The sequence below is a fragment of the Frieseomelitta varia genome, unplaced genomic scaffold (assembly GCF_011392965.1).
Source record: "Frieseomelitta varia isolate USP_RPSP 00005682 unplaced genomic scaffold, Fvar_1.2 scaffold_909, whole genome shotgun sequence".
NCBI classification, from domain to species: domain Eukaryota; kingdom Metazoa; phylum Arthropoda; class Insecta; order Hymenoptera; family Apidae; genus Frieseomelitta; species Frieseomelitta varia.
The window spans coordinates 227,778-246,538 of record NW_025110711.1 but is presented as its reverse complement, the minus strand read 5'-3'; the positions used below and the strand labels follow the sequence as shown (position 1 = coordinate 246,538).

The 18,761-nt window shown below is 40.9% G+C and overlaps 3 protein-coding genes across 4 annotated transcripts in view; 1 reads left to right on the top strand and 2 right to left on the bottom strand.

Annotated features, from left to right (window-relative positions):
• LOC122537419 (protein Skeletor, isoforms B/C) overlaps positions 1-10,652 on the bottom strand; it is a 77,213-nt gene extending 66,561 nt beyond the window's left edge. Inside the window, exon 1 of the mRNA XM_043670558.1 lies at positions 10,540-10,652. The gene's annotated coding sequence lies outside the window, so the exon portion shown is untranslated. The remainder of the gene's footprint in view (positions 1-10,539) is intronic.
• A 371-nt stretch (positions 10,653-11,023) lies between these two features.
• On the top strand, positions 11,024-12,531 carry LOC122537428 (protein BCCIP homolog). 2 transcript variants are annotated; one of them, XM_043670577.1, is made up of 3 exons: positions 11,024-11,191; positions 11,652-11,906; positions 11,979-12,531. In XM_043670577.1, the coding sequence occupies exons 1-3, from the start codon at positions 11,081-11,083 to the stop codon at positions 12,516-12,518; spliced, it is 906 nt and encodes a 301-aa protein (XP_043526512.1). In that variant the 5' UTR covers positions 11,024-11,080; the 3' UTR covers positions 12,519-12,531. The 2 variants fall into 2 exon arrangements, with proteins under 2 accessions (XP_043526512.1, XP_043526511.1); XM_043670576.1 differs by having other exon boundaries at positions 11,029-11,191; positions 11,637-11,906.
• A 252-nt stretch (positions 12,532-12,783) lies between these two features.
• Positions 12,784-17,479, bottom strand: LOC122537421 (shootin-1). Its single transcript, XM_043670561.1, has 10 exons — positions 17,125-17,479; positions 15,616-16,064; positions 14,847-14,960; positions 14,673-14,767; positions 14,442-14,595; positions 14,237-14,365; positions 14,016-14,161; positions 13,338-13,869; positions 13,189-13,247; positions 12,784-13,105 (listed from the first exon to the last, which is right to left on the bottom strand). Exons 1-10 carry the CDS (start codon positions 17,127-17,129, stop codon positions 12,959-12,961), a joined length of 1,830 nt encoding a protein of 609 aa, XP_043526496.1. The 5' UTR covers positions 17,130-17,479; the 3' UTR covers positions 12,784-12,958.
• Between the last annotated feature and the right edge of the window lie 1,282 nt (positions 17,480-18,761).

The following is an 18,761-nucleotide window of genomic DNA, read 5'->3' as shown; positions in this document are numbered from 1 at the left end:
TATAAAATTATAAAATTATAAAATTATAAAATTGTAGAATTATAAAATTATAAAATTATAAAATTATAAAATTATAAAATTATAAAATTGTAGAATTATAAAATTATAAAATTGTAGAATTATAAAGTTATAAAGTTATAAAATTATAAAATTATAAAATTGTAGAATTATAAAGTTATAAAGTTATAAAATTATAAAATTGTAGAATTATAAAGTTATAAAGTTATAAAATTATAAAATTATAAAATTGTAGAATTATAAAATTATAAAATTATAAAATTGTAGAATTATAAAATTATGAAATTATAAAATTGTAGAATTACAAAATTATAAAGTTTTAAAATTATAAAATTATAAAATTGTAGAATTATAAAGTTATAAAGTTATGAAATTATAAAATTGTAAAACTATAAAATTATAAAATTATAAAATTGTAGAATTATAAAGTTATAAAGTTATAAAATTATAAAATTATAAAATTGTAAAATTATAAAATTATAGAATTATAAAACTATAAAATTAAACAATTAAATAATAAAATAAAGCCAGGTACAAATTTATATTAGGAACACACGAATTCAAGAGACACTCGAAATGTCGACGCATATTTTCTGTGAAAATAACTAATGTTACTGCCGTTTCTTTTTTTTTTTTTTTCGAAACATTCGAAACGCAGAAAAATTCGCGAAGAAAGAGATAACCTTCTCCCCCGCCCTCCCACCGTAAGAGTTATTGTTTCGAAGAGCGGTGGTCGTGATAATAAAACGATGGGGATGAAAATCGGATGAAAAACGACGCGACGCAGGTCGCTACCCCACCTCGTGGACGAGGTGCCGCGGTACCGTCGTCGAAACCCCGTTTCCAGCCGCACGAGGCATAAATAGCGCGCGCCGCCCATGGAAAATAAAATTCTATCTCTTCGATTCAGCCCCTCTCCAAACGACAACGAGTTCTCTCCCCGATCAAGAATCCGTAGAACCGGCTCGCTTTTCGTGAGCATCTTTAGGGTTAAGTCGAGCGACACACCGATAAAACAGAGCCGATTCAGGAAGGGAAAGGAGGGGAGTAAGAGATAATGGGGCCACGTGGAAGGTGTCACCAGTTACCCAGAAGGGGGAGGCGTTGAACGAAGGAGGACGAGGAGAGCAGGTGTAAGAGGGACACAATTAAAAAAAAGCTCGAGCCACGCTTTTGTCCGTAGCCAGCCGACACACACGAGCTCTCGCGTTTCCCCGCACACACGCGTCGCTTCCTTGAAAAGCTCTCCCTTCCCACACACTCACCGAACTCGCGCACACGCGTACACCCAACCACCCACTGGCTTCCATCCCACCGGTCGGGTCTACCGTCCCTTTTTCGAACCCTTTGTCTTGTTTACTTTCTGGCCTGGCAGCAGTCGGTGCTTTTTCCCTCCCTCTCTCTCTCTCTCTCTCTCCTTCGTTCTCTCGCTCTTCTACCTCATCGACGACCAACATACAGCGTCTCTCACACACAGGTGTACGTATAACTCGCGGAAAGGCGCGAGTTTCGCCGCCGCGCGATTTCCGAAGCATACGCGCGAAAGGACGATTCGAAAATGATAAATTCTCTCTCTCTCTCTCTCTCTCTCCTTTCGTTCTTTCTTTCCTCTTCTCCTCTCCGCGGGAGGAAATGAGGCGGCCTTTATGTCGGTCGAGCTCTATGGAGACGCGAAATCGGTCGCCATCTGGACCGAGAACGACGAGCAATGACGCTGCTTCACGCTGTTTCACGTCGCAGATGAAAATTCACTGCCGACGAACCGAAAAGTTTTGAAAACGAAACCGCGCGAAAATTGACGGACGAGGACACTGGTCCACTGGTTTATATTATATCATTCGAGCAATAAGCAACGATACGGCCGGAGAGACGAAGCGGATTTCTTTGTACACAAAGCGGAGACTCAAGTCTCGCGTTCCTTTCTCCGGTTCCCGGGCTGAAGTTACGAGCTCCGACTAGAACGGGGGTCTGCATCACGTTAGAAGTTTAATATCTTCCCCTTGCGAACACAGCCTTTGATGTTGCGCGCGCGCCACGTGACCGCTGTATTTGTGCAACAAACTGTAGACAATGTAACTGACCAAATATTTTATCCGGCCGAGAACGAAAGTGTAGCCAGAGATTTTTAAATCTCTCCCTCTCTCTCTCTCTCTCTCTCTCTCTCTCTCTCTCTTTGACGGTTCCCATCAAACTTCAACAGACTTCTATTAAAAAAAAAAGAAAGAATTTTCTTCGAAGAGACCATTCTTTAATAAATATTTTTCATACCCGTGCGCGCGAATATTATTTGTTTTCTCTTAATTGGAACACGAAACATTCTTCAAACTGGTCGGGATATTCCCTTATCATTGAACATGAATTTTTCATTGGCCCAATGTCGGTGCTCCCCGGTCGATTCTATTCATTACCCTTAATTGCAAATCATTAATAATAACGCCGGTGAATGCGAATATAATTCGTGCCTAGGTAGACTCGCGGACGGAACATGTACAACGAGCCGGGTGGAGCAAGAGGGGAGACAGCATTTAAACAGATAATTAAAAAGATGGAAGACAATGGACGTTCCAATCAAAATTCAAGGCAGACAGCATTGTGCCACGGCCTTGTACGCCGTTCCCTTTTTCTTTTCTCTCATTTTTATCATAAATGAGCGTATTTTTCTCGCCATTAAGATGTCCTGGACAACTTCTGCTCGTTCGAACATACACACGCCTATCGTTTAGTTCCGTAATTGAAAATAAACGTAACCAACCCACCGTGAAGAATGAATTTCTCTCGCTAATGTCATCTTTCTCCTTATTTAACGAGAAACTATTAACGATGACTCTCTAACTGACATTACTGTTACTTATTCGTTAGTTACTAGTAAATGCAACAAACGTGCATATTTCTCTTATGAATTTCTTTCCTCGGTCATTCTGTCTCTGCGACTGAATGTAAACTCATCGTATAATTTTAACCAACGTCGTTTAGCTGCCGCCACGGTTTAGTTGAGTTATTCGCCAGGGATTTGTCTTATCGTTAGAAAATAATTCGAGGCGAACCGGTCGGGTAATTACTGGTGCCGCGGGCGAGAACTAAAGCTAACAAGCTATCGGGCGAAGTAGAAGGATTTAAATGTACCACGGAAATCGAAACCTCGTGACATCCTGTCGTAATGAGAGAACAATGTCTCTCGGGAAACAAAGACGTGTAACAATTGCCACGGTGTCTGCCTGCGCGAGAATTACACCGACTGCCCGACCAGAAAATGAAGTATAACATCGCTCTCTGGCACACACACACACACATACACACAGTGCTGATTGAATTTCCCAACGAACTCCGAATGTTCTGACCATTGCTCCAGACCGAGGAACGTAATTATCGTTCGATTATTGCGGCAATAAAACATGCCCCTCTCTAAAAATATATATTCACCCCTAATCGTCAACTCGTCAAACATTCGAGATAGGCGAGCGCTGTATAATCTGATTGCAGCTCCGGGCTAAACGCACCCCTGCTGTCTAACATTCAAGAATGAAGTATGAGATGGATCCTCTTCGCTCGTAAAAGTTTACACTTTATTGCTAAATCGGGGATTTGATTTTACTTTGCATGTTTTCACTCTCCCCGGTAGAGATTGATAATAAGATTGAATCAAATTGAGAACTGCAAGATTAAGCAATAAAAAGCCTAGATTGTTATGATTTCCAATGATAAGATTAGTCAAGACTTGGAGTTAGCGAAAATTATTATTTCCGTGATAGAAATTAGAAACAAACCGATGTTAGATATTTCACGATGAAAACATATCCAACCCTAACCTATTGTAACCAACTGATCGTATCTCGAATTAATCTAAAGTTGTACCAACGATTGAAAATCGAGAACTTTTCGGGAATAATCATTATCGAAATGTCGTACGACACGAACTCACGAAAAGGAAAATATTTAATAGATAAAAATGTCTCCAACTTGATCTATTACGCCGACTGATCTCGAATTAATCCAAAGCTGTACGAAAAATGGTCAACGACCAAAAATCGAAATCTATTTTTTTGTTTATAAGAACGAGAACTCTTTGGAAATAATCATCGTCGAAATATCAGACGACACGAACCCACGAAAAAGAAAATATATAATAAATGAAAAAGTCTCCAACTTGATCTATTACGACGACTGATCTCGAATTAATCCAAAGCTGTACGAAAAACAGTCAACGACTAAAAATCGAATCTATTTTTTTTTATATATAAGAACGAGAATTCTTTCGGAATAATCATCGTCGAAATATCGTACGACATGAACTCACGAAAAGAAAAATATTTAATAAATGAAAAAGTCTCCAACTTGATTTATTACGTCGATGATCTCGAATTAATTCAAAGCTGTACGAAAAATGGTCAACGATCAAAAATCGAAATCTATTTTTTTTTTTTTTTTTATAAGAACGAGAACTCTTTGGGAATAATCATCGTCGAAATATCGGACGACACGAACCCACGAAAAGGAAAATAAATGTTGTAAGGGAGAATGACGGAGAAGGCGAGAAGGGAAAATTTTGAGAATCGCTCGGTTATATATCGTAAATAAACAGTCGGTGGTGATGTTTATTTACGCAAAGATGACGGTGGCTAATTAATTATGAGAAACGGCAAGGTAATTCGCGGCGCATTCGGTCGGTCCATTAATGCAAGCATGCAGCTCGAAGGGGTCGTAACGGCTCGCCTAGTTACATAAGTAGGTGCAAGGCAGGAGGCAGCAGGCTGGAGGCGAGATCGTAGGTTTATTGATTCGGTTTTCTCTCGCGGTAGAGTTTTTTCCCTCTCTCACCCCTAGATCCACCCAGTCCTTATCCTACCCGTTGCTTTCTGTTGCGTCTCCCACCACCAGCATCACGACGTTCGAAGTAGGACGCAACCTTCAGGAGCTTTTTCCTTTCTCGCACACGACCCTGGCTGACCCAAAACGCTATCAAATTAGTTCCGGCAGATCACCAACTATCACTGTTGTCACTCGTACGCGAGGGTCAACTACACGCCTCTTCTGTCGCGAGAATAATCCTAACGATCGACTTTCCAAAGTAACCACGCCTCCTCGGCTTGTTAACAGTCTGTTGAAAAAAAGAAAAAAAAAGTACTCCTTGGAGTATCGTTCCTTGATCCTTTCTCTTTTCTTCCTTTTTCTTTTCCTACGGTCGAAGAGATTTCGGTGAAGGGATATATATATATATATATATATATATATATATATAGGCCAGGCAAACGGCAGAACTTTAATAAGCGATCGCGGATACTTTTATCGTACGACGATATTCACATAGCAAATTTAATAGCCCTATTATCCTGACGATACAATGGCATTATACAACTCGAGCCTTCCTCGCATAACAATCCAACATTATAAGGAAGATTTCTCTTTCGGAACATTGCCGTAATACGACGCCTTACTTCCATTCACCGTGCCAGCCTATTCTGTCTTGGGCGAGCGAGTTATTAGACCCGGTCGTTCCATTTCGAGAACAGTTTGATTAACGATTTTCGTCGCGGCTCCGATATAACGACCAACGATCGTGCAACACGATCCCGTCGTAATTTTCGTCGTAAATATCACCGTAGCCACACCACCTTTCCTCTTCTCCTCTGTTCACCACTTTTTTCCTTTTCTTTCTTCCTTTTCTTTTTCTTTGTCTTGTCGCGCCCGGCGATGCATTCGAAACGTTCTTGTTTATTCACCTTACTTGCACTCGCTGGGTAACGCCCATGAATAATAATGGCAACGAGCCGACTCGTATATTCGTGTTGGAACATCGACTCGGTCGAAACGGCTGGAAACAGATGCAACCGGAAACGACGTTTAAGCCGCGAGGGTGGAAACCGGAAAAACCGGAGCAGGCGAGGTAAAGACCCTGGCTACGTCACGTAACATAATATTACCAATCCGTTTGTGGAGGCTTTGGAAAAGGAGATAAAGGAGAGATGATACAATTAATCTCACGCCTTCTCCTCTTATGTAGTACGTATCTTCGTTATTCGTCGAAAATGAAAGAAGACTACTTTTAATCGAAATGAATTTACCATTTTAATCGCGGAGAGAGGTTAGTTTCTCGCGACTTCGGCTCTCTTTATCCAACTTTAACGGGCAGATAATTCAAGATGGTTGAATCGTTGGCTCTCCGAATGAGAGAAATCGCCGCTTGGATAATTCGTGCTGCAAGTAAATAATATCGTCCCTCCGCCAAGTAGTTGACAGTGAAATTCAAAGAGAAGTTGCACAATGTTCGAGCCGTGAGGGGGAGGGAGGGGAGAGCTTGATTTCCTGTTGAATCGTAAGAATCTTAGTTACTCTAAGAAGCTTTTGCCACGCGAATCTTCCCTACAGGGAGTACAGAAGCGTAACATAGAAAGACGATATTTTGGTTGGCTTGGTATCCTCGAGTAATTGCGCAAGTATTCAAAGTCAAGATACTATTTTCTTTGTCTACTTTTCGTTGCCACTGCATTTTTCAAGAATCGAAACATTCGGATCGGATCCTTTCTTAAAAAAAAAAGAAAAAACACACCTTTCGATAAATTCGATGAGCAGTGCGGAAAAATTTAAAAGTGAAGAAGCCTCGAATCACTGTTTGACATCCTAGTGGATATTTGAAACCTGAACCGTGATTAAACGATTAATTTATCTTGAAAAAAAATCCAGATGAAAGACGTAACAACGAAAAGATATTAAGCAAACTACTTCATAGCTTCAATACTATGAAATATAAAGTTTGCCGGTAAATTGATCGAAACAAAAAATTGCCAATGAAACGTTTCCTATATTAACGCGTCCCTTTGAACAGATCGGAGTGTCTAGATTCGATAAGAATTGACTCGTGACTTTGCCAAACTGAATGATAAATCTTCAATAATCCACGCAACTTGACGACATTCATCCGTCAAATTGATAAGCCGTTGCGTCGTTTGCCGCATTCTTTCCGCAGTGATGGAAAAACGTTCGATCGAATTTACATAATATGTTTGATCCGGCCGACGAGAAGCTTGTTTCAATGGCAGAAAGATTCACCTACACGGCCCCTAGATATTCTGACATCTGCCGATGCACCGCGATATAATCAGCTTCGATTCTTTCCATTGAAAGGAGAAGGCGAGGTAGGAGAAGAAGAAGCATTGACGTCCGGCCAGAGATACGATATTAATGTCCACCTACGTTACCGTTTCGAAAGGTCAAGCAGGAAAGGGCCACAAACGCTTTGACGTGCCTGTCGACCAAAGTCGATTAACCCGTCCTGATTTTCTACAAATTTGTCGCACGTTCGATCGTGAACGCGATACGATTTCCCCTCGAATTCAAAATTCGGACTTGCGACAGAACGCACAGAGTCAGAAGAATAACTGGCCGATCTAGGAAATTGTTACTAGACTAAATATTTTTATATATTTATGAAAAGTTTGGCGGTAAGAATGCAAAAACATATAAAGTACTAAAAAAACTTCTTGCAGTACTTAAACGAGGTAAAATAATTTTTTATCTGGGTTCCAGGTTTCTCAATCATCATCGCGAAAATATAAAATTGCGATTCAGTTTTTTTCCTTTTTTTCGCTAAATCACTTAAAGTCAAGGTTCTTCGAGAGGGAAAAGAGAAAAAGATACGAGAGAGAGAGAGAGAGAGAGAGAGAAAATCAATAAATAGGACAATGTATGTATACGTGAGATCCTAACACAATTCTTTAAACTCTCCTTTCGCAGTCTGCGAAAGACGCGCGACCCCTAAATTGCATTTGAATAAAGCAATTTGTGCACGCAGCGTAATCCAATTCGGCCTCCTTGCTAGTTTTCGCTACGCGAAAGCACCGATAAATCAACCAGTTGCGCCGCGCATCGGGTCGAGCACACCCCAGCGATATAACCATATGGCTTAATTTCATTCGTTTCGCTCTGTAATTCCCACCTCCCGGGGAAAAAGCGAGTAACGCCTTGCCGTACCGTACCGCAAGAACCGCTCGCTACGTTTTTACATTCGACAGACACGATCGTTTTGCTCGCGATTCCGATACGCGACTGTTTTTATTCATTTGCCGTCGTAATCAGTGCAGTTGTTATTGTCTCATATTGCGACGAAACGTATTTCAATGAAACGAAAAAAAAAACAAGAAACATGTCGTCTACGTGTCGTGCAACGGCTATCGCATCTGAAATATGCGTGAGCAGAATTGGCACGACAAAATAGCGCGATAGTAGAGAACAGTCTAGGGTAGCACACTCGAAATCACGTAAAATCAATAAACGATTATATAACTGTTCCGCGGTGTGTTATCCAAATTCTGCCCCGTATCCATTTGCGATTTACGTCCGTCCCCGATGGAACATCCAGACAAGGACAAAGCTGAATCGTCAACTGTAATTTCGTGACACGTCGTCTTAAAGGCCCCGTTCTCCGAGAGAGAAAACGGCGAGGGGAAATCAATAAACGAAATTCGCCGGGCTAACGAGATGATAATATCATCTATGGCCTGTGCCTATCAACCGTGAAAACGTGTACTCGGTTTCCTTTATACGTCTCCACTGTATCAAACGGGACACGGTGGTTTGCGTGTTATCAGTAGCAGGCTATCGAATTAGAGAACAGGGGGAGGAATAGCGCAATTAATCGACAATCGCGTTCGATCGCCTCCATTTAACGAGATCTCACGTCCGCGCCCGTTATACACGCGGAACAGTTCATTTTCAATTTTCGTCTTTTGATCATCTCGCGAATTCTCGGCCTCCGTGTTATGCCGCGGCCCGTCTCTACAGAAAGGTCTCGTCTGTCATAATATCGCGGAGACGTAGCTCGAAGAATGGATCGAAGAAAAGGAGAATGCGAGAGAACGATGTCGTTCGGCGGTGGTTGAGAAACTTCCATTTCGGGGACGCGTATCTCGCGAGAGGAGGCACTGGGTAAAAACGAAACGCAGAGGTAGTACAGATCAAGGCAGGTGAGACAGCTATATGCTATGGAACAGCGCTAAGAAAAAAAAAAAAAAAAAACAAAAGACACCGAACAGCCAAGGAACGAAAAAACATTGCAGTCGTGTACACGTATGGTATATACAGGGTAGCCCGGTGTCTAAGTGTAGCTCAATTTTTCCGCTTGACGAATAATTTCAACGAGACACTTGCGAGAGAAGAAAAGACTAATGTTACGAGACACTTTATTTTTTTTTTTTTTTATTACTTCTTTCCCAAACAATAAGATTAATTGCTAGTACCAAAGAAGGATAAAGTATGTATTGCATAACAAAAACCACGCGAAACGTATGTTAAATATACACTTTAGAATAAAATTGAACGTGATTTCTATGAGAAACATTTGTTAAATTATCTACTCGTTTTTGATGTGATTTTTTTTTTTCTCACGAAAAAGCCGATCAATTAATGTTACAGTTACTGTGAAAAAGAAGATATTAATGATAGGAAACGTAAGAGAAAGATGCTGGACGTTATGGTTCTTTCGCGTCCCGTAAAATTTCGTTTCGAAATTATTTACTTCCAATTGTACATAGCCGATAATCGAGCTGGTCCTTAATGCATCGAGGCATTGTGTACATCGATACACGACATATATATACACGTTGTATACGTATCACGAGGTACAATCGCGAAAGGGGGAATGGTACAGTGTTCGAGACATCTATTCAGCCGAACATCTATAAAAACACCAGATAAATAGAAAGAAACAGAGACAGATATATAGAAATACAGGTACTAGAAGAGAGAGAGACAGAGAGAGAGAGAGAGAGAGAGAGAAAGAGAGACAGCCATCTCACCGCCCGCCACAGCTCAAAGCACTCACGAAATATTCACGGGGGAGTTCACGATAGAAAGGGCCACCGTCGTCTATCTTTCTTTTCTTTTTTTTCTTTTTTTTCTTCCCTTTCGCGCGAATATTTTACTCTATGACGTCTCGGGGATGTACGGTTATAGGCTCCCGTGTGTTTTATAACCTACAAAAAGCGATCGCACTGCTCCGTATTGTACGATGCGATGTACCCGGACCGGTGAACGCCGTGGTGCCACCTGACAGACTCCGGGAAATTTGAGAAAACAGGATTTCCTTCGGCCCATGCGCAAGAACTTTAATCGAATTTTGGCTCGCAGTGCCGACAACGGACGCGTTTTCGCCTCACTGAACGCGAGCCAGCGTTCGAAATTCAAACATCGTCCTCCCGCCACGTCGAAACCAATCGAACGCGTGCGACAGGAACGATCCGGGAGAGCTTTCCCAAGTGGCATTACGTAGATTGCTCTTTGCCGTGATTAAATTTTCAACGTGACAAACGGCGAAATGGCAAGGCTTTTATTAAAAAAAGAAAAGAGAGAAAGAGAAAAGGAAACAGTTCGCTTGCGCGGTGTGTTTGAAGCGCATGACAAATGGCGACACAGCGGTGGATACGAAATTTACGATTCTCGGTGTGATCGCGAAAGGCGTTTCGTTTTTTGTACATTAAATTAATCGATGTCTTTTTGGCACAAATGACACGGTCTTTTAAGTTCGCTTACCTTTTCTTCTCGCCTGAAGCCATCTCCTTTGTAGGGGAAAAACTTGTAAAATCAGCCCGACACTAAACACAACATGCCCACGCACTAAATGAGCCGTGACTGATTGCTGACGTCGCGCGGTGAAGAAAGTGTGCATGATGCGACATCTGTCGACAGATGTTGGAACTAATTAAACTGTGTATTTTACATTAAAGTTTATATTTAATATACACAAAAAGAAGTATTTTATTTGATTATCACATTACAATACTGCAATGTTATATGAATTATTTATATTTGTTGGCAAGTACTAAAAAATTCGTGCTATTTTATATTTTAAATATTTTGATATGTTATAAATATTTTTTACATTATAATGCAACACGTAATTTACATTTGTTAAAAGTAAACAGAAATATTTATTGTTGTTTCTTTAATAAATGTAAATAGACAATTCATGTTTGAACAAATAAATATCGATTAGTTACTTTTAATAATCTCGAAAACAATCGCAATAGCACGTCACGTGATCTAAAGTCAGCAGAAGCAGCAGTCTGTGACAATGGCTGCTCCGGTCAAGAAACGTGAAATTCAGCGGAATTTCGAATTCCCCGACGATGATGACCAAAGTTCATCAGGCAATGAGGATAACGAGAAAGAACAGGTAGAACAGGTAAGTAATTTAGAAAAATCAGTATAAAATGTTCTTGGTCTTGGATCTTAACCCTACTTTTGACCACGCGGCCATTGATTTGCATTTGTTTGAGAATTGTCTTTGATAATATTTGATATTCATCGAAAATAAAATATAATAACTAAGCGGATATGCGTAATGCGTAAAATTTATAATTTTTAATGATTGTGAGAATCATTGGTACAACATGTCGTAATCAACAAAGTGTTAATTAGAGGCGTTATTGTTAACAGTTTTGTACGAGTAAGACAAAGACATTTTTAATTTGTGATAAAAGTTATGTTTGAAGAGAAAATGTGAATCTTTTTGAATCGTATTCTGTAATTAAGTTAAGTAAATGTTTTTAAATTTCATATTTTACGATTAATCTGTTACAATGAAAATATTGTGTGAATATTAAATATTAATAATGGTTAAAATATAGAATTCTTTCAACCAGGGAATGGAAATCCAGGTGGACTTTGAAGGAAGATATCCAGTGGATCCGGATTATCATGGCATTAAAACTTTATTGCAACAACTGTTTTTGAAAGCTCATATTGATTTAGGTAGTCTGACAGATTTAATTATCAGCAAAAACCATGTGGGTTCAGTTGTTAAGCAGTCAGCAGATTTAGACGAATCTGACGATGAAGATACTGATATCAATGATGTATTTGGTATTACTACAGTAATTAATTTATCTTCTAAACAGGTAAATATATTGTGTTATTTAATTAATACAAAAGTCATGCAGAGTAAGTCATAACGAGCATCTTTATTTCAGAATTATCCTTGCGTACAACAACTCAGAGAATTATTAAGACAAATGGCAAATGAACATGCAACAGATGCAGCAAATACAATGATAAAACATGTTCTTGAAGATGATGCAGAAGTATTAGGTTTATTAATTAATGAAAGATTTGTAAATATCCCAGCTCAAATATCTGTACCACTTCTGGAAAATTTAATTTCTGACGTAAAAAGAGCAAACACCAAAAAGATGCCCTTCAACTTTTCATACTACATATTAATCTGTAAACTCTACAAAATGGAAAACGTAAAACCAGACAAAAAATTGAAACAGAAAAAGAAAAATAATACAGAAAAACCATCTATTCTGTGGAGCAATCCAGAGGAAGAAATTTTTGCTGAAGAGGCAACAGTCAGTTTTGAATTTTCAGTTGAGAAAGAGTCGGATAGTGCGTTGTCTGGAACATGGACCGAGTCAGATGATGAAATGACACCTTACAGGAGAGTGCTTCTATTTGAAGCTACCAAATTGCAACCAATTATTAACAAAATAAAAAAACAGATTTCTTAATCAATCTGAAAAACTTGTATTAATTTATTTCATATTCCTGAAAAAAAGAAAATCCTTCCTTTTGTATATTAAAGGAAGATATACGCTTTTCAAAGATAATTTCTTTGACAATCTACTGTACAATGGACATTGTATTTTACAGTAAATGTAATCAGCTTTTTATATAATATAATAAACCTTTTCATACTGCTTACTGCAATCTGTCTTCCATCACTTATTCATATTCACTTTATATTTTTTAAAAACTGTCAATTTACATATTATGTTCAGTGGTAAAAAAATTTATTTTTCGAGTAAATAAATAATATAAACAGTATTCTCATAGAACAGATCTTTACTTTAAAAAAAATTACGTACCGCGATTAATGTCTCAACAATGATACGTAACTTATTTTCGAAACTTAGACACGAGTTTTTTGCGTTTACTAAAACATCTATCTTTATGTCGGTGAATCTGTTGATTTTAACGACTGCTTTATCGGTTTGGCTCTTCTTCTCATGGTACCTAAAATATTTAACATTTCCGAGACAGCAGGCGGCGCATTCTCCGCTTCTTGTCGTCTTTTTCTTTCCTCTTCCCTTTGTTTCTGCAACAAATCACTTTTTACTTCGAAGAAACGTAACTTTCGCGAAAGAGTCATTTCCACGAATACAAAAAAAAGAGACATACATCCGTTTGCTTCAACGTGAAACGTCCACCTTTTATCTGATTGATAATATCATCGATAGCTGAAAAACGAGAAAGTAAAAATTATACGTCGAACGCGCGATGTTTTGTCGCAATTACTTAACCAGTTGCAAAATCTAAAACATAATTACCAGGTTGTTGCGCAACCGTTGGCGTTTTTTTCGTAATTCCAAGCATATTCTCCATGTCGGTCACCGCGTTTCGTTCAGAATTTATTTTTTCCTTTGTCAGCAACTTTATCGTCGATTGTCCACCGTTGTTGAACATCGGCGGCGGCGGAGGTGGAGGCAAAGGGGGCGGCGGCGGCCTGGAAAGCTTCTCTTCCAGTTCACTGATTTTCGCCTTCAAACTTTGAACTACTCCTTCCAGAGTTTCCACCGACTTCTCTGCCCTTTCCGCCCTTTGCGTTACAACTTCCAGCTCCGACTCGGCCAGCTTTAACTTTTCCTCCACAATTTCGAACTCGACGTTCGACTCTTTCTCTTCTAATTTCTCCTCCAACATTTGTATGTGAGAAGCGTGGCTCTGTTGCTCTTCTTCCAATAATCTCTTCAAAGACTCCACCTCTTGAAGGACGGTTAATAATCTTCCATTAGGGTCATCGCCAACTTCCGCCATCAGGAGTGCGCTCTGATGAGCCAGCACGTTTCTTTCTTTTTGTACCTGTTGAAAGTATTTACGACACGTGTCAACAATTCTGGTAATATTCGATTTTTATAAACAATAAGTAACTGAAAGTTGCAAATTGTTACAGTCCCCAATGTCTAATGACATAATCAATTAGGCATTTTAAGTTAAAGACATTTTACCCTTTCGGCTTCTATCTTCATAATCTTGGCGTTTTCTCTCTCGCGATCGCATTGCGCCTTCAACGCTTGTACCTCCTCCGCAACCATCTTCGTCACTCTTTCCATATTTTCTTTTTGCACCTTCATTTCATTGACCTTCTCTTCACCTAGTTGATAAATTTCATGATTAAATTATCTCGATTCGACGAACATCGGAGGATCGTGCAGGTGTTTTTAATTACATTTTTGCCGGAGTGTCCTCTCCTCGTCCAATTGCGTGGTCAAATGTGTCACCTGCTCTTGGGCTTCGAACTCTTGAAGGCGAGCGGAATGCAACTCCGTCTGAAGCCTCGCTATCTCTTTGCTTAATTCTGTAAATTAGCCACTCTCATAAGTACCTTGCATAATTAACGGTGAAACCATAAGCGATGAATCTCGCGTTTGTACCTTTCACCGTTTCTCTCAGCTGATCAAGATCTTCGAAATTCGAGTCGACCTCGTCTGGTATCTCAAGATCCAGCGAACCCTCCGGATTCGATTGTAGCAACTTCTGAGTTATGATCTGCGATCTTCTCTTCAATTCGCGATTCTGTCTGTACCACTGGAAGTAATTTTCATTTTCGCGTAATTGCGAGATTTCGTGCAATATCGAATAAAAAGTGAATATCTCGCATTTACCTGCGACGCTTGTTGCATAGCTTTGTGCATGGCACTTGTTTCAGTGTCATACTGATGTTTCAATTGCTCGTACTCTTTGCACACCGCTTCGGAAACTGTAAAGAAATTCAAGAATTCGTCAAACAAACAAATGACGAAGTTTTAAAACATTTTGTGTAATTATAAAATAATTACCTGTCCGCAACTTTTGAAGTTTCTGTTCTTTTTCTTGCACTTGCGACTGCAAAGTGCTATTTTGTTTCTGCAGCTGTTGGCATTTCCTCTCCAAATCGGCATGTTCTTTGCACGCTGTAAAAATTACGTATATTTTTGACAGTTTAATTGCAAATACACTCCCGATACTACAGGCGATATTTTATTACGATTAATTTGTAATTCCATCGCGTATGGCCAGTGACTAAGAAAACGTCGCAGAATTCATTTTGCATGCAGGAGTGAATCACGACCGAATAACGATTAACGTTGCATTACGGATGATTGGCCGTGAACTACAATCACGCGTCAGCCACTTCCCTCTCGCTATACGTGTCTGTTGCTCTTATTTTACATAAGTCCATTACACCTTGATCCTTCCCGCGACGAACAACAAATCAATCGATTCGAAGAGATGCAAGTGACTACTAGCTTCATCGTCGTTCGAATCGATCCGTTGAAAGTGAAAAACAAAATTAAAGAGTAAGGAAAAGAGGGAAATTCCGGAAAAACGGGCGGAAGGGAAGTTGTAGGTACAATCGGCGCCGTTCCCCGTATTTACCAACCCCTCCCCCCCATTGCTGTCCCAGCTGTTTAATCAAATTAATGCTCGCAAGCGGAGGGAAGAAGCCGTGTTTCGTCACTTCGTTAATGATGACTAATGGAATCATAATAAAGTTCTCTAACGACTTTAGGCGGCCCCATACAAACGCTCATTACGCCGCGAAACTTATTACTAATTATTAATTACCGGCCTCGCTCTTCTGTAGCAACAATTTCCTCCTCTTCTCCGACTCCTCGTATTTGTTCTTCCACTTGCTCTCCAGGCTATTGCTCCTGTTCAATTTCGCCACGGCGACCGGCTCGTTCGTCTTACAGTTAGCAGTCGCAGTCTGGAGAGCGAGTTTCTCAGTCTCGGTGTTCCGCATCTCGATGCTCGAGCTCGACAAATTATTGTTCCTTGATCGTTGCTGCTGAACGGAAGCGTCGAGCTTCTCGAAGGACGCCCTTTGAGCGGCCACCGACACTCCTCTAGACAGCTTCTCGAAGGAACCCCTGCGGGACGGGGGACACCTTTCTTGGGCTTTAATTGCATTCGATATCCTCGGCACCGGAATGTGCGAGTGAATTACGCTCGAGGATGTCCTCGCCGGCTCGGTGCCCAAGACGATGTTCAGTTCCGTTTTATTCATGTCGCCTCTGTGAACAGGGAATACATTTGCTTTCGTGACGAAGCTTCGCTTCGCTTTTCTATCTCGTCGAACTTCATTTGCACAGAGTGGAAGAAATTTCTCAAATACATTAAATCCACCAATGATTATATCACCACATGTATATTTCTCCGTCTTGGCGAACGAACGAACGAGACGAGACGATACTTCTGTCGAAGTGTATTTAAACAGTAAAGGGTTAATAACATCATTTTCTAAAAATACGCGTATTGGTCGCACCCCCCGCGGCCACGAGGCGCGTTAGAAATAGCCGTGCTCTCTGTCAAAATGTATTCGTGACTAATCTCGATTCCGTGAATCCTCAAGTACCCAGTACTGGTAGATAAGGTGTTTTTCGAGTCGTCACGTGAACTTACCGGGAAATGATAAATGTCTTACGTCCAGCGAATCCCGAATCAAGTTACCGGTAATTGCGAAGCCGAGTTGCTTCGAACCGAGTCTACGGTTTCTCGTACGGAGATTCTCGTTAATAAACGATTATCGCAAAGCTGTTAATATCGCGGCCGCAAGTTCGTCGCAGTTTCGTCGCGCATCGATCGATCGTGAATCGATGAAACGCGATGTACTATCGATGTCAATTCTAATCAGACAGAGCTTCTTCGTCACTCCTCGAATTTTAAATGTATATCCCTCTGACATTTTACGTCATCGTCCAATTGGTCCCTATCATTGTTGCGGATCAACTGTCAAGCAGATGCGACCGTCGAATAAATTTCCGCGTTATTATTCTATTTCCAGCTTTCGTTTTATCTGTCACGTGTGAAAACGACGGACGAAGAGGCGTCTCTGGCGCGAAGCTACGAGGACACGTGTTGTTGTCGAGCTTCGTGGGAGTCAGCTAGATCTCCCGCAAACGTTTCGAGAGTTAATTCGTTGGAATGTGTGCGTGAGTGTTGTTCGAGGATGCTCGTTGACGTCACTGACGGACACATCATTTTAGAAAGTCTGACGTTTCGATGTGACGATGTAACCCTTGGATAACGCTTGGGTTAATGACTGTTTACCATTGAAAACTTGGAAATTCTTACGTCATTTGTGTCTTGGCCACGGAAGCTGACAAGAATGTTCTCAATTATATTATCGCTCGGACACGATCGGTCTAACTCGTTATCGTTAAATCAAACGATCAAGAATATCGACAACGAAAGATCAGTAAGATGGTGAATTACTCGAAAAAGCATTCGAATGACGAACACTCGTTTATTCTATTGTTTACAAGTAATTCAAGTTGGAAATGACGAATCTTCCCTTCCAGGGAACGTTTTATCTGCCGCGTACCGCGAAATCTGTCCCGTCCTCGCGGTTCTGTGGCAATACCAAAGATTCCGTTGGCGTTTTTACACCGAGTCCAACTATTTTTAATTCAAGTGCCGCGTCTCGCCAGCCGAACGACGTCGTGGCGGACGTAGCACGTCGAGAAAGAACGAAATGATAATTTGAAACGTGTCGTGTTGTGCAAGCTTCGACACGGCGGGTCGACGGTCACGTAGATCGTTGCACTTTTCCGCGCGTTGCACATGCCACTTGCAATTCAATTGGCCACCTTGTTGGCGTCGTTTTGCCATTTACGACTTACCGGTCGATTGGCAAACGAACAGCCGAGTTCACGCCTCTGGCTCGACGCCGATCTGGACGCGAAACCGATTTCCGTGCGCGCGAACGTACGAAATGCACGTTAGGACGCAACGTTTTCCAGGAGCGCGAAGTCGGTCAAGAAAACAGCCGGTAATTTTACGGCTGCACGTACTAACGGCAGCATCACGTGCCAGATTGCCTCTACGGGAAGTCTATGAAGTCCTTTCACTTTTCCTGTTTCACGCTGGTGGATGTTGAACGCTGTCAAACGCTGTTGTTCGTTTGCACCGTGCGCACTTTCGTTTCGACGCGATTTCCCGCATTCTTTCTACGATCGAGAGGGGAAAAAATCGATCGTTCACGGTTACGTTCACGTCGCTTTTCAAGCGAATTACCAGGCACACGAGGAAACACGCTGAGAGAGAAAGAGAGAGAGAGAGAGACAGACAGACAGACAGAAACGGAGTAGCACGGCTGGAAACTTACGATCTATAGTTGCGAAGTTTGACACCAATGTAGCGATCGATATATCACAATTGAGCACGTCACTGCATTTTCAGAAGCTGGATAATCGACGAGAAATACGAGAATTCTTTAAAAGAATTTAAATGAGGGGGATGGGATTTTCCAATGGAACTATAGGCCGACGAGCGAGGAAATAAAGAATAACGGAAAAGAGGAAAGAGAAGGTGCGCGTTCTTCGACGTTCACGCGCATACTGCTCGCACGGTTGACCGTAATGTCACGTTATCTCAGGAGGTTCCAGACGACTCGAAAGAGCTCGGGAGTGCGTGCCCTTCCTTTAATGAAAGGCCGTCGGTGTGTGTGCGTTAGTGGCCGCAAGGTTTTCTTATTGTCAGCGAAAAATCGCGCCTCGCGCGCCACATTTCTTTTGTGTACACACAATCCGAAGCGATGCATTTCGAAAGAAATGCAATTGGTGGTAAGGTTGAATTGGCTCAATAAGGATAAAAAGGACGATCCATTTCTTTCCCCCTTTGTCTTTCTTTCGCCCTTTTGCACGAAAGGCAAAAGGTTTTTTTTTCGTGCGTTTTTCGTTGCCGCGTCGAGATTTATGCCACTTCGATCG